At 41.9% G+C, this 12,799-nt stretch overlaps 2 protein-coding genes across 2 annotated transcripts in view; both read right to left on the reverse strand.

Moving 5' to 3' along the window:
* SYCP3 (synaptonemal complex protein 3) overlaps positions 1 to 12,799 on the reverse strand; it is a 113,354-nt gene that overhangs the window by 24,238 nt on the left and 76,317 nt on the right. The window lies entirely within an intron of this gene.
* Positions 1 to 12,799, reverse strand: part of GNPTAB (N-acetylglucosamine-1-phosphate transferase subunits alpha and beta) — a 43,462-nt gene that overhangs the window by 8,524 nt on the left and 22,139 nt on the right. The window contains exons 8-15 of the mRNA XM_083461845.1: positions 10,965 to 11,126; positions 10,065 to 10,244; positions 9,673 to 9,843; positions 7,086 to 7,209; positions 6,098 to 6,301; positions 4,098 to 5,227; positions 2,489 to 2,688; positions 1,162 to 1,381 (exon numbers count right to left, since the gene is read on the reverse strand). Of these exons, the coding sequence (XP_083317971.1) occupies positions 1,162 to 1,381; positions 2,489 to 2,688; positions 4,098 to 5,227; positions 6,098 to 6,301; positions 7,086 to 7,209; positions 9,673 to 9,843; positions 10,065 to 10,244; positions 10,965 to 11,126 (2,391 nt within the window). The remainder of the gene's footprint in view (positions 1 to 1,161; positions 1,382 to 2,488; positions 2,689 to 4,097; positions 5,228 to 6,097; positions 6,302 to 7,085; positions 7,210 to 9,672; positions 9,844 to 10,064; positions 10,245 to 10,964; positions 11,127 to 12,799) is intronic.

Here is a 12,799-nt window from a genome sequence, read left to right on the forward strand (position 1 = left end):
AAGTCTATTTCACTACATCAGTGAGCCTGGGCTCGTTTTCAGACTGCAGGTGGGAGCTCATACATTCGCTCAAACAATGATTTTAAAAGTCACTCGCACAGGAATGAGATATCTGGGAGAACGCTAGGGTACAAACTTTCTCCCCAACATCTAGGTGGTTTTAAAAGAGGATTAGACAAGTTCATGAAGGATACAGCTATCTATAGCTACTTGTCATGATGACGATATACCACCTCGAGGATTAGAGGCACAACACCAGTGAATACCAGCTGCTAAAGAGCAAGTGAGAGCAGGTAAGCCCTGTTTGTGGGCTTACCATAAGAACCTCTGTGCAGAACTGAACTAGATAGGCCTTTGGGCTGATCCAGCAGGGCTCTTATGTTCCTATTTCACCAGAGGGAGGGCAGAGAGAAGAGATTATAATTTTCTCCTGCTCCAGAGGCTAGTACTCAAAGTTACAAGAAAGGAGATTCCAACTTAAACATCAGGAAGGACTTTTTGATGGTTCAGAGCTGTTCCAACAGTGGCACAGTCTCCCTCGGAAGGTGGTGGACTCTCCTTCCTTGCAGGTTTTTAAACAGAGGTTGGATGGACATCTGTCATGGATGCTTTAGTTGAGATTCCTGTATTGCAGGGGGTTGAACTAGATGACCCTCAGGCCCCTGCCAACTCTGCAATTCTAAATATTTTGGATGTTATAAGCAGCTTTGACCATGAAAAGTGGCACACAAATTCACATTTTTTATGATCTGCAGCTGGTTGGTACGCCAACTAGAAATATTCTGCAATGTAACAATTTGTTGCCGCTCCGACCTGTATTTTCTAAAAGATTTAAGTGTAATTCATCAGAACAGGAGCAAGACAGGAAGTTTGCTTCCAAGTTTGGTGAGCTTCCCTATCTTCACCAACGCATCAAAATGTCCCTGTAATCATGTTCCAGTAATAAGAACACTACACTTTCCCGTTAAGTTCTAATGCATTTCCTAAATTTAATCAATTGCTTTTTGACAAAATCTGAATAAGTAGTATTAAACCAGATACTAACACAGAAGTGTTAAGATGCCACTGAACAAACAACATCTGTAACATCTACTTTTCATTAACTTGCCCTCCTCTGTACAGAATTTCATTGGGGTATTAAATATATATATATATATATACCTGCAAGCTTAGAGGGAGTTCATGAATTCTTGTGGCCAATGTCCGAATCTCCCGGTCAGATAAAATCCCAGACCGATCCGTATCAACTTCATCAAAAACCTGGGAAATGTTCAGTGGCTGAACTGCACTCATGAGATAGTAGAAATATGAAAAGGCAAACTGCATATCTTCGGAGTGCCGCACTTTGTGGAAGGAGGTCTTGTCAAATTCCGCAGGAAACCTGTCCAGAAACATCGAAAATCAACTGAATTGGCTTTACAGAGAACCTGAATAACCTGTCCATATAAGTCAGCCACAGAAAGCCCTCCCAAGGTTCCTCACCCCATAAGACTCCTAAAAACATTCATTAGGGACTAGGACTACCAAGAGGCATTCCCCAGCAGATCTAGGGATCTGGGCGTTATCCAGTTAGTATGGGAGGAGACACTCCTTCAGATAGGCCAATGTCAATTAGAGCTTTAAATGTCATCATAAGCAGCTTCAATTGGACCTGGAAGACAACTGCCAACCTATAGAATTGTTTCAGAAGAGGTGTTGCAAGTGGACAACCAGCAGCACCCACTAACACCCTGGTCGCTGCATTTCCCACCAGTTGCAACCTCTGGACTGTTTGCAAGGCCAGCTGCATGTCAAACACATCGTAAGTCCAATCTGGAAGTTATCGTAGCTGTAGCCATCCTATCCCTGTCTAGGGAAGACCATAGCTGGTAAGTAAGTTGGAGCCGCAAAGAGGCTTCTAATGACAAAGATGGCTGCAGAAGCATCCCCAAGTGAGAAACTTGATCCTTTCAACACGGAAGATAAGCTAACAACGGCAAGAAAGGGTCTCTCTGTGTGTGTGTTTGTGTGTAACCCCTGCATGCAATGATAAGGCCACAAAAAGGACAAAAAAAAACTCAAAACAATGGCAGATGAGGTGAACCTATTTCAGGGCTGAACCACTGGAGACGGAGGATGCGGAGCTCATAGGATGGAAATCTCCAGAATGTAACCTCCCCCCACTTCAATATTTTCTATATAGAAGACAGGAAGAAGGCTGGGCCTAGAACCTGAATCTAAGTTTTCTGTGTCCAGTGTGTGTGTGTGTGTGTGTGTGTGTGTGTGTGTTGCTAGTATGGAGGAGTGTTTCACTGTGGGAGCCCTCACCTACAATCTCAAGTGCTGCAGCCCAGAAACAGGTTAGCCTCTTCACTTACTACTTGTGAGAAGAAGTAGCTCATATTTCTCCCTTATTTCACTTGATAAGAAAACCTATTTAGGCAGATCCAACTTGGGATACCCATATTTCAAATGCAAGGGTTACGATTTTCCTCTATGTCAGACTTACAGATCCTGCAATTCTTGCATGACTTTTCTGTCAATCATGTGAGGCATATGAGCAGGGACTTTGCGAGACGTGAATCCGAATTTGCTGTTTAAAAGCTTGTTTACGTATCTGAGAGAATCGGCAAATGTGTCTTTCAGCTGCCTTCCAACCAGTTTACTATCTGTGAAATAAGCCATCTCCCTCCTTAATGCTTCTTCTTCCTGGAAATGCAAATCGTGCGTACATTAGTCGCAAACATGCCAATATTAAAACAATACAATTAAAAGCAATCTCCTACTCTCAAAACTAAAAAAATCAGGGTGGCCAGGGGTAGGTCTTACAGCCATCAAATACCTGGGTAAAGGGGAATCAGAATGTTGACTGGGGCTGGTTATAGGGAACATACGTTTCCCTTGCAAGAAGAGCTCCACCGGCTACCAGTACGTTTCCGGGCACAATTCAAAGCGCTGGTTATGGCCTTTAATTCCCTATATGGTTTAGGTCTAAGCTTACTGAAAGACCATATCTCCCCATATACACCTGCCTGTGTTCAGAGATTTTCGGGGAAGGCCCTTCTTTAGGTCCTGCCAACCTCACAGACATGCTTGGTGGGGATATGAGAGGGGGCCTTCTTGCTGGCTGCTCCCAGCTCCCTCCCTAGAGAAGTCGGACTGGCCCCCTCTTTGTTGTCCTCCTGCTGGCAGGGGAAGGCCTTCTTGTTCCAACAGGGTTTTGGGAACTGACTACTTTTTAATCAAAGGGCCCACTGGCATGCTGTTTTTATTGAAACTACCTGTATGTTTTTAACAGTGCTTTTATATTTATATACAGTTTTAATTCTATAACTGTTTGGTTTTTTAGGCAGCGTATAATAAATAGTAATAGTAATAGTAATAATAATAACAACAACAGTACCAGCTGTGTAAAAGTGGTTTTAAAAGCATCCCTTGATCAAATCATTAGTTCTTCAAAGATACTGAAGGCCTAACATTATACCTAGATAGAATGCAAACAACTTTCAAAGTGAGAGCCCTCACACTTCAAGACATTATTCCTTCAGGCATTTGACTAAACCATGATTTTTTAAGAAGGCTTTCAGCTTTCAGTTTTTAGTTTGATGTGTATTTAATGCTGTTCCCTTATAAGGTTTTCTTACAGCAGTACAGTACTGGTTGTCTAGTGTGTGTGTGTGTGTGTGTGTGTGTGTGTGTGTGAGAGAGAGAGAGAGAGAGAGAGAGAGAGAGAGAGAGAGAGAACACTGTTGATGTGGTTAAGATGCTCACATTGCCAGTTTCCTTGTCTCCAACTGGTCGACAGAAAGCAAGGTATAAGCTTCTTCAATATAGAAGAAAGTAAGTCACAAACACCAAATAGCATATGAAATCAATAGGAATATTGACTTCATTCACTATATCTGCAGTGGGAGGGGTTGGTAGGGAGCTGAGGCTCAGAAAGCATAACTTGTCCAAAAGATCACCAGATGAGTTTATGGCAAAGCAAGTTTCAGTTGACTTCTGCATACTCAGCTCATTTCCTGAGCCACTGTGCTATGCCAGCATTTTAAATAAACATTTCTATTTTATTTTAATCCTCCTTGCTTGACACTACCCTACCCATTTGATATACTCACATCAAGAAGGTCTTGGAAGTATTTCTGTTTCTCCCACGGCAAAAAGCCTCGGTAATTTCCAGTGTAATGCTGCAATTTCCTTCGTGGTAAGCCTTGACTTTCGGCTACGTCCTCCATGGCACCCGCCTCTTCCTTTTTTCTCCCTGCAGTTTTTCCTTCCCTCATTTCTTTTGCCTTCTGAGCTTCTTTCTGTACAAGGACATTTAGGATTTTCTCTGGAGATTCAAGTCGCTCATCCGTATTCTGGGTTAAAGGTACAGATTTAGATTTTACCACAGAGCCGTGTCTTAGTGGGAAATGGCTGTTCACCTTCATAGCCACTGGAGTAGTATTTACTTGTTTGAACTCCAGTGGGAAAGTATCATGCATTCTTCTTTCAACATCTCTTCTGCCATCCCTGGCATCTTGGTCAGGTTTCTGCCAAATCGTGCGATTCTTCCCATTTTCCAAGCCGTCAACTACTTCCTTTCCCCTTATCTTCTGGGAATTGTTTAATGCAGCCCTCGTTGTTGCTGGTACCATCCCTAAGGATTTCAGGAGAGCCGCCTTAGACAGATTGTACCCTTTCTGTGTGATGTCACCAATAGCTAGCTGCAAATCTAGGTTCTGTAGGGCCAGCCTCACATCTTCCGGAAGGGCAGAAATGTTAAGCAGTTGAATTACTATGTCCCCGTCCAGATTCTCTGTTGTGCCATTTGGGTGGCTTCTGATTCTTGGGAAACGTTCTTCTTCAGGGATATCCTCAAATATCATTTCAGCTTCTGGCACCAAAGTTGCAGCTTTTGCATCACCTTCAGGTTTCTGGGTAGACGTTGTGTTTACTTTTGGCTCTTCTCTTGTATCAACTTCCAGGGTGACCTGCATCTTGAACTCTTCATCCTCTTTACCTTGAAAGGTAAGATTGAAGTGGATCACAGTTGCATTCATTCCACTGTGCATTATCAGGTGGATGGTCTTCCATTTGTTGGCGATGGAAGCATGGCGGATTATTGGGTTATCACTATAGGCGCCATCAAGCCCTTTCTTAGCTATTCCAGCAAAACTGAAAAAGGGCAAATATTCGCCTTTTGGAATGACATAATGAGTCTGGTTCTTTTGAAGAGTCACTTTGTACAGCTCATCAAAGTGATCTGGAAAAACATAAATGTGTTTACTTATATGGCTTATTTGCACATTGCTTTTAAAGAAAATTTCTCCCTAAAGTGGTTTACAAGTCACATATCAAACACACAATAAAAATACAATTTAAAACTACATAAAACATCACATAATCTCCAGAGAATTATTTGTATCATCTACATTTTCATGCTGCCCTTCCTCCAAGGTGGCCACGCAATGCTTGCAGTTATTATTATTATTAAAATAATTGTTATTGATTTTTTAACATTAAGAACAACAAACATCGCTTTTCCAAAATAAAGAGTTGTAAAACACCAGAATTGGAATTTCCATAATGCCAACATACACAGTAACTGATTTGGTGTCAAGCCAATATAACACAGAAAATCATAGAAAAATCATAGAAGAATACAGCAAACTAACCAAACTACAAATAACATATACTAAATAATGAAACACATAAGAAAATGAAACAAAGCTAAAATATAGTGCAGCATCTTAAAATAAATAACGGTTTGAGATGGATTGAAGGAATAGAAAGAATTAAACCTTAATTCAAAATATTCATAAAGGTACAGCCCCACCTCGTCTGTGCAAATAGATAAATTTGCATAATTTCTTGCATAAAAGAACAAACAAATATATTTTTAAAAATAAAGTCTAAGTGTGTCTTTCAAGCATTAGGTCTGCCTTCAATAACTCTTTACAGCCAATGCAGAGCTAAACATTTAAGTAGGAAGGAAATATTCAGAGGAGCTAGTCCATACATATTAATATGCCACGCCCCCGCCTGCTCCCCCCACCCCGGTACCGGAGCATGGAGCTCTGCCACTGTATGGAAAAGCCAAAAGGCTGTGAGGACTCCATTTGTTTCAACATACCTTGTCCACAGTCGCCAGCATCAAATCCACAAGAAAGGACGTTGCATGCCTGGTCGCAGAATTTATCAGCCAGCCAGGAGTTTGCACAGCCTTGGTTGCAGTAAGAAACTCCACTTATTCCTGCCCCAAACTGCCAGGGAGCAACATTCCCGACACCAACACCAGCTCCACCACCTGCACCATAACGGTTACCGATACTACTACCTATAAAAGAAAAAGGGAAACACAGTGTAGAAAACTGCTCACGCTGCGTTTAAAAAAGCCTCAAGTGTACAAGTTAAGAGTTAGTTAAGCATTTGCTTTCTGAAAACAAACCCCAGCATGGTTCTTAACTCATGATCCACATCTGTATGCTTTAAATGAAAGGATACTTTATACAGGAAACCAATACATCCCTAAGGTTATCAATTTTGCAAGCGTGAGGGCGGGGAGGTATGCATCTCTTATGTCCGCTGTCTGGAAAACAGGGAAGCTCAAGCCTAGCCAACAAATTATCCTAAAAAAAACCAGTACAGATAAAAAAGACAAAATCTGGAGCAAAATTGTTTCGCTAACCACCACTGAATCTCTGTTGTCAAAAGACAACAATCTGCCCTAAGGTTAGGAATGCTACATTCCAACTAGAAAAGCATCAGCTACCTGACTTGCAAAAAAAAAGAACGTTTTTCACATGGTGGCATACTCTTTTTTTTCCTGCATGGATTACTCTCTCCAGGAAAAGTGTGATTATATCCAGTGCCCCCTTTTCCTTTACACAGAAGACACCCAGAGTCAACGCTGCTCACTATTGCGATTTAGTGCTGAGACAAGAGTGCACTGTGAAAGCAACTGGGCTTTTTCAAATGTGAGCTTACATCTAGAGCTACCCAAGAGTCTGCAAGAATACGCTCCGAAGAGATCATCTCTTCACATTTGCAAAATAATAGATCAGTGTCTCCAGACTTCTGAAATGCAAAAAGCCAGGTTTCAGTACTTATGCCTTCCTTACCAATGCAGTCACCACCATCCCAATCACAAGCTGAATTGTTACAGGCTTTATCACAGTAGCCATCTTTGATCCACGAACCAGGGCATCCTTCAGCGCAGTTTGGAACAGGCCAAGTCAAGTAAACCTGATAATGGAGACAAAACCACTTCATTCTCACAGCTCCTAGGAACGTATTTAAATTCACTTCTCCACAGCAAACTGATTTGCAATTCCAATGTTTGTACTCTAAAGGTGAATGGGAAATTTATCGCGGACCGAAACACTGACCTCTACTTGATTTGAAGTTATCTGACATTCAGCCTCAATTGTTGCCCAACAGTACCAGTAATTAGATGAATGAATACAGCTAGTTTAAAGCTAAACTAACCTGCTTTACTTTTATCTGACTATCTGCCTTTCCAAGGATGTCAACCTACTACATTTTTACAAAAATAAAAATATATCGATTCTCCATCCTCTTCTTTCTATTTTCAGAATGTTTTCAATCTATACAATATCCCTTCTTTGGAGATATAAACTCTCCAGCTTTTCTTTCTTTTTAGCCATACCGCTCGAGTGAAATAAATCTGTGAAGGCATACAAAAGTGAAAGGGACAATAAATCACATTATTTGATGTGTCGCTATTTTTGCATGGTGACACGTCCTTTTCAATAGCACTCAGACGAGGAGACAGATACTTACTAAGAGTGAGATCCAACGTAACATTAGCACCAGAAATTAGAGAGTTGATGTTGTTGTGCTAGCATTAGTGAAAACAGTAATGTACAACTGTCACAAGGTATAATAATAGCAGGAGCTGCACAGCGTCTTTCCCAAGGGCAAGACACTCATTTGTTACACTACACTAAGAGCAAGAGTCTTGGTATGCGAGGGATGAGGAAGCTTTCTGGCTCATGGGGGGCAGATCTTTGGGCCAACTTTCAAAGGTAGCTGGGCCAGTCAATCACCTGGTGTCATTGTGATGTCAGATGATTGACAGGCAGGCTGCCCTGCCCACCTGTCAAAGCTTGCATTGAAACGGCTGCTAGAATGGAGCTTCCCCTTTGCTTTAGCAGCGGTTTCAATGCAAACAACTTCATGCTCCTGGAGCAAAATGCACTCCTATTGTCGCCAGCTGATGAGTGGTTGTACCTTGCTCCAATAACAAAAGTTCAGCTGTCAGATGTGGGGCAGGTGTGTGAAGTTTTGAGAGCAACAGCCTCACAGGGCAAAGCTGCTGGGTCAAATTTGGCCTAGTTTCCGCACCCCTGTGCTGGTGGAATGGTTGTTGTGTGAGAGAGCTCCCACAAATGGATATCACTGCCCAAGTCTTGAAGCACAAGGGGAAGCATCAAAGGGGAAGGCCAAGAAGCATCAAACTGATCCTGAGGGAAACTTCTCACAATGCATTGTGAATTCTGGCTTCAGCACCTAAGTACAAAGCACATGCATACTGCATCACTTATAAAGGGTGCATAAACCATGTATTATTCACAGGGTCACCCTTCAAAATACTTGCCAGCAGCGATACAGAAATACTTGGCACCCTAGTTGCAAATAAATGGATATTTTCGACTAGGGAAACAGAATCTAAATAACAAATAGTAAATAATTCTTACATAGTTAATCATTTTTAGATATTTTTGTGCTTTTGCACTAAGAGCTTTGCGATTTAATATATCCAGTAGAGATTACTCATTGCAAAATGCACCTTTACCCCCATCTCTGCAATCCAAAATGTTGCTTTAAATATTCTGGTTTTTAGAGGTCAGTTACCACTGGAAAACCAAACTGATTGCATTTGCACTATCAAAACTTGGTTTAATAAACCACAACATGCATAAGCTCCATCATACGAAACACACCGGGAAGTCAAAATGAACCACACCTGCCAATACACAGGTTAATGGTTTCTAAACAAGCCAGACTTGCAAACTCCTCATAAATGTAATGGGAAGCTATGATTACCTGGCTTCCTGCTTTGTTCTGCTGCACACACAGAAAAAGCAGCGAAAGGGCTGCTTGCAAGTGCACATGGCTTGTGCATATTCTGGCTTATTAACCTCACCATTCACAAGTTTTGTTCTCATATTAGTCACCTCTGTTATTGTCAAGCTTGGTGAAAGCAAAATCAAACTAGGCATCTCCTAAATGACAAAAGTGTTAGGATTTCTATACATCCGTGCTGCTCCAGTAGTAGCACTATGTTTTGTGTATATCATGTAGTGTCTGAGAGAGTGTGAGAAAGGAAGTCTCAGTACTGTTGGAAGTTGGTTTCACTTCTGAATGTGCTGCTGTTTCTGTACTGGTGCTCAAAGAGCACAGGCGTGCTGATGAAGTCTTTGTATATAGACTGTAAATAAAGTAGTTTCAGAGCTACTGATTGAGTCTTTCTTCTGCAATGATATGCCAGAGTGTGCTCTTCTCAGGAGAGAGGGGTCGCTTATCACTGGTCTCTCTGGACTGAGGGAGATTTACAGCCAGGGAGGACCGTCAGAGAGACACCCCAGAGACTTGGGAAGTTGGCGGCCTTCCCGGGCGTGTTTCCAACAGAAAGGTATCTGATCTCTCAAATCGAATATATAAAATTATTTTGTGATGGCTTACCTTTTGACCCTTGGAGTGACTAAAGAAATCATCAGGCCACACATCCTTTCCAAACATCACATCATCATTTAAATAAATGAACTTCTGGGACAGACCTGAAATGCGATGAATGTGGCTTTCAATGGCAGGAGAACTAAAAGTGGGTAGGTGACTCAAATTCTGAAATATCTCCTAGAACAATAAAAGGAAGTATTATTGGGGGGGAATCTTATGAGAGGTTTCAAAATGCTTTCCAAATGTCATTTGGACACAACATTTTAAGTCAGCGTTTCACGTGTACGGTGCAATTGCAGCGAAGAAAACTTCACATGAATATGCCTGTATATCACACACTCCTTATTGATGCAATTTAGGGCAAGCGTTCCCAGATAACAGAGTCAGACACTTTTTACCTGGTGAGTTACTATAGATATCCGGGGGTTATCCAAATTAAGCCAGGAAGGAATCTGCCCATTGGTGGCTATGAAGATGTGCCGTACCCAGGGAGCATGCCTCTCTATTGACCGCAGTGAATACCGCAGCTCTTCATTGTCTTCAAAACGGCTGGCTGAAACATCTTCATCCTGTTTAGACTATTAAAAGACAGTGGCACACAACTATACTGACAGAATGAGAGCGACATTTGCGTCTAAAAGCTGCCATTATTCATTTTAAAACACCAAAGATGGATTCACGTGGTGCTTTGCCTAAATAGAGATAATTTCAGGGTAGAGGGGACATGTGTACAGGCTTGCCAACTAAGGGGTTTTGAAGTATAAAACCGGAAATTAATTTCTGTCAAGCCAGGAAAAGAGCTGGCAGGCTTGGGGCAAAACTCATCAGAGATAACTACATGTGCCCCTTTCACAGCTAAATACATGAAGGGCTGAGGAAATTAAAAGGTTGTGTGGGGGCGTGTTTGTGGTGGTGTCCTCCACCATTTTCCATTCAGGCTCTCACATCTACAGTAAGTTTTAAGATATCAGCAGTAAAGGATTTAAAGTATCACATCTTGTTAGCTGTTTTTCATTGCTGCTACTGCCATCAGGTCCGTGTAACTCTATTTGACAACAATTCCATGTCGCTTCCCTCAGCTAGCATAGGCCAGAAGCCTGCAAAAGAAGGCCAGCCCTAACTAGTGTGGGATGACAGGAGGGCATCACATGGACTACTCCTCCTGTGTGGAATACAGTTTTCAAATTGCTGCCAATTCTCTATGTCACACTGTAAAGTGTTTTCATCACCATCCGTTACCTAAATCTCATGAAGCTTTGCCATAATAGCATGCCCATACACCAGAGAACGACTCCTACCTGGCTGATGGCACTGAGATCCCATAATAAATAAGCAGGATTAAGCGTCAGTTCTTTCCCTTCTATAGTCATGTTCTTCTTAGCTTGGTTGATCAGCTCTTGGAAATCCTTAGGGTTATTCAGTTGCAAGAGAGCTACGCCAGCTTCTGAATAAAGCTGCAACTACAAAGGAGAAACCGATATTCCAATCCTGGCACGTACCCACAAATGAAATGTGTTGGGGGTTTGTTTTTTTTTGCATGACTCACTGACAGCACAATATTCTTGCCGTAGGTTAGAAGAGGTAGGTGGGAGAGCAGAAAATTCAATACAAAACTGTAATCCAAGTGAAACATAAAAAGCTTTCATTCATAAAAGGTATCATTCATAAGGGAACTGCACCTGGGAATCAAAAGGGAACATTTCTCAAAGAAAGACTAACAATGGAACATTATACAGTATAGCGATCTGAGTTCTCCCTGTGCCGATCCTTATATAGATAAACTTGTAATATCCATGCACAACAGGGAGGTATTCCCATGCTCAGTGGAACCTCAAGGTTTGTGGAAGTGCAAAAATCTTTACAGGGCAGTGAGAACCCTGTGGAGTGAGCATGCTCGGTTGACACATCATGTCAACGCAAGGAACAGAAGGCTAGGGTGGTGGTGCAATGGAGGAACCTGAGGAGGATCACTCCACCATGGATTCCAGTCTGTTTCTGGGCCCAATTTAAAGTGCTGGTTTAAATTGCTGGTTTAAATTTAAAGCCATCGTCTTCCATACGTACCTACCTGAATCTTTAAGATGTTCTTTGGAGGCCCCAATCCAAGTGCCCCCACCGAATAAAGCAAAGTGGGTCACCACCAGGGAGAGGGCCTTTTTGGTGGAGGCACCCTAGTTATGGAACGGCCTTCACAGAGAAGGTCACCTGGCGCCATCCTTGTCTTCTTTCCAGCACTAAGTCACCTAAGCTTTTTAAATAACCAGTGCAGTCCCATTATTGTTTTTATACTGATATACTGTAAATGGCTCCGATAACCTTATGTTATGAGGCCATAAACAAATAAGTCTTTTTGTTGCGGAATCATGTGTGCATCATCCAGATGGTTCCACATCATTATGGACCCAGATTATTATCACAACATCTGTATCCTGCCTCTTCTTCAAGAAGCCCTGGGTAGTATATGCAAGCTATCCCATGCTAATCCTCAGATTTATCCCATAAGGAAGGTTAGGCTAAGAGAGAGCCTCTTATAAATCCATAAGTTTCATGATTTAACCCAGGTCTTCTCAGTCTAACACTTGATCCATTTTTCCACGCTAGCTCTCTTCAGCATATGGCAGCTTCTACCTTTCTCAGGAAAAGACAGTTCCTGTTCCCCCATAACACACTAAAAGTTAGGTAGTTAAAACAGATGAAAACCAACAAGAGTTAGTTTCAACACTCATCCTTTAAATTTTGGCTAGAAAGAGAAATTGTATTCAGACGTAACTTCTATCGTCCAAACAATGATAACAACTCCTGTGCTATAGTAATCCCTGGCGCACGTGGCTTCATAAATTCCTGATTTGCTTAAACTGTAGTTTGCTATTACATCCAAATCATGACAGTTGAAGTTAAGACTCCAAATCAGGATTGCAGGTCACAGTTTGATGCTGGTTTGTGGTTTGGAAGGCTTGCTCAAACCACTGTTTGCTGGTCCAGATAAAATGATAAACTATGGTTAGATCAAAGCAGGAAATGGTCAAGTAAGCCAAGCACAAGAAGAGAAGAAAGTGAGGGGTAGGGAAAAGCGAATAAGCACAGGTCTTGTTTTGCAACTGAACCCCAGTAATTGTGTCTGAATGCAGCTATA

The sequence above is a fragment of the Podarcis liolepis genome, assembly GCF_965112155.1.
Source record: "Podarcis liolepis genome assembly, chromosome: 10".
Classification (NCBI taxonomy): domain Eukaryota; kingdom Metazoa; phylum Chordata; class Lepidosauria; order Squamata; family Lacertidae; genus Podarcis; species Podarcis liolepis.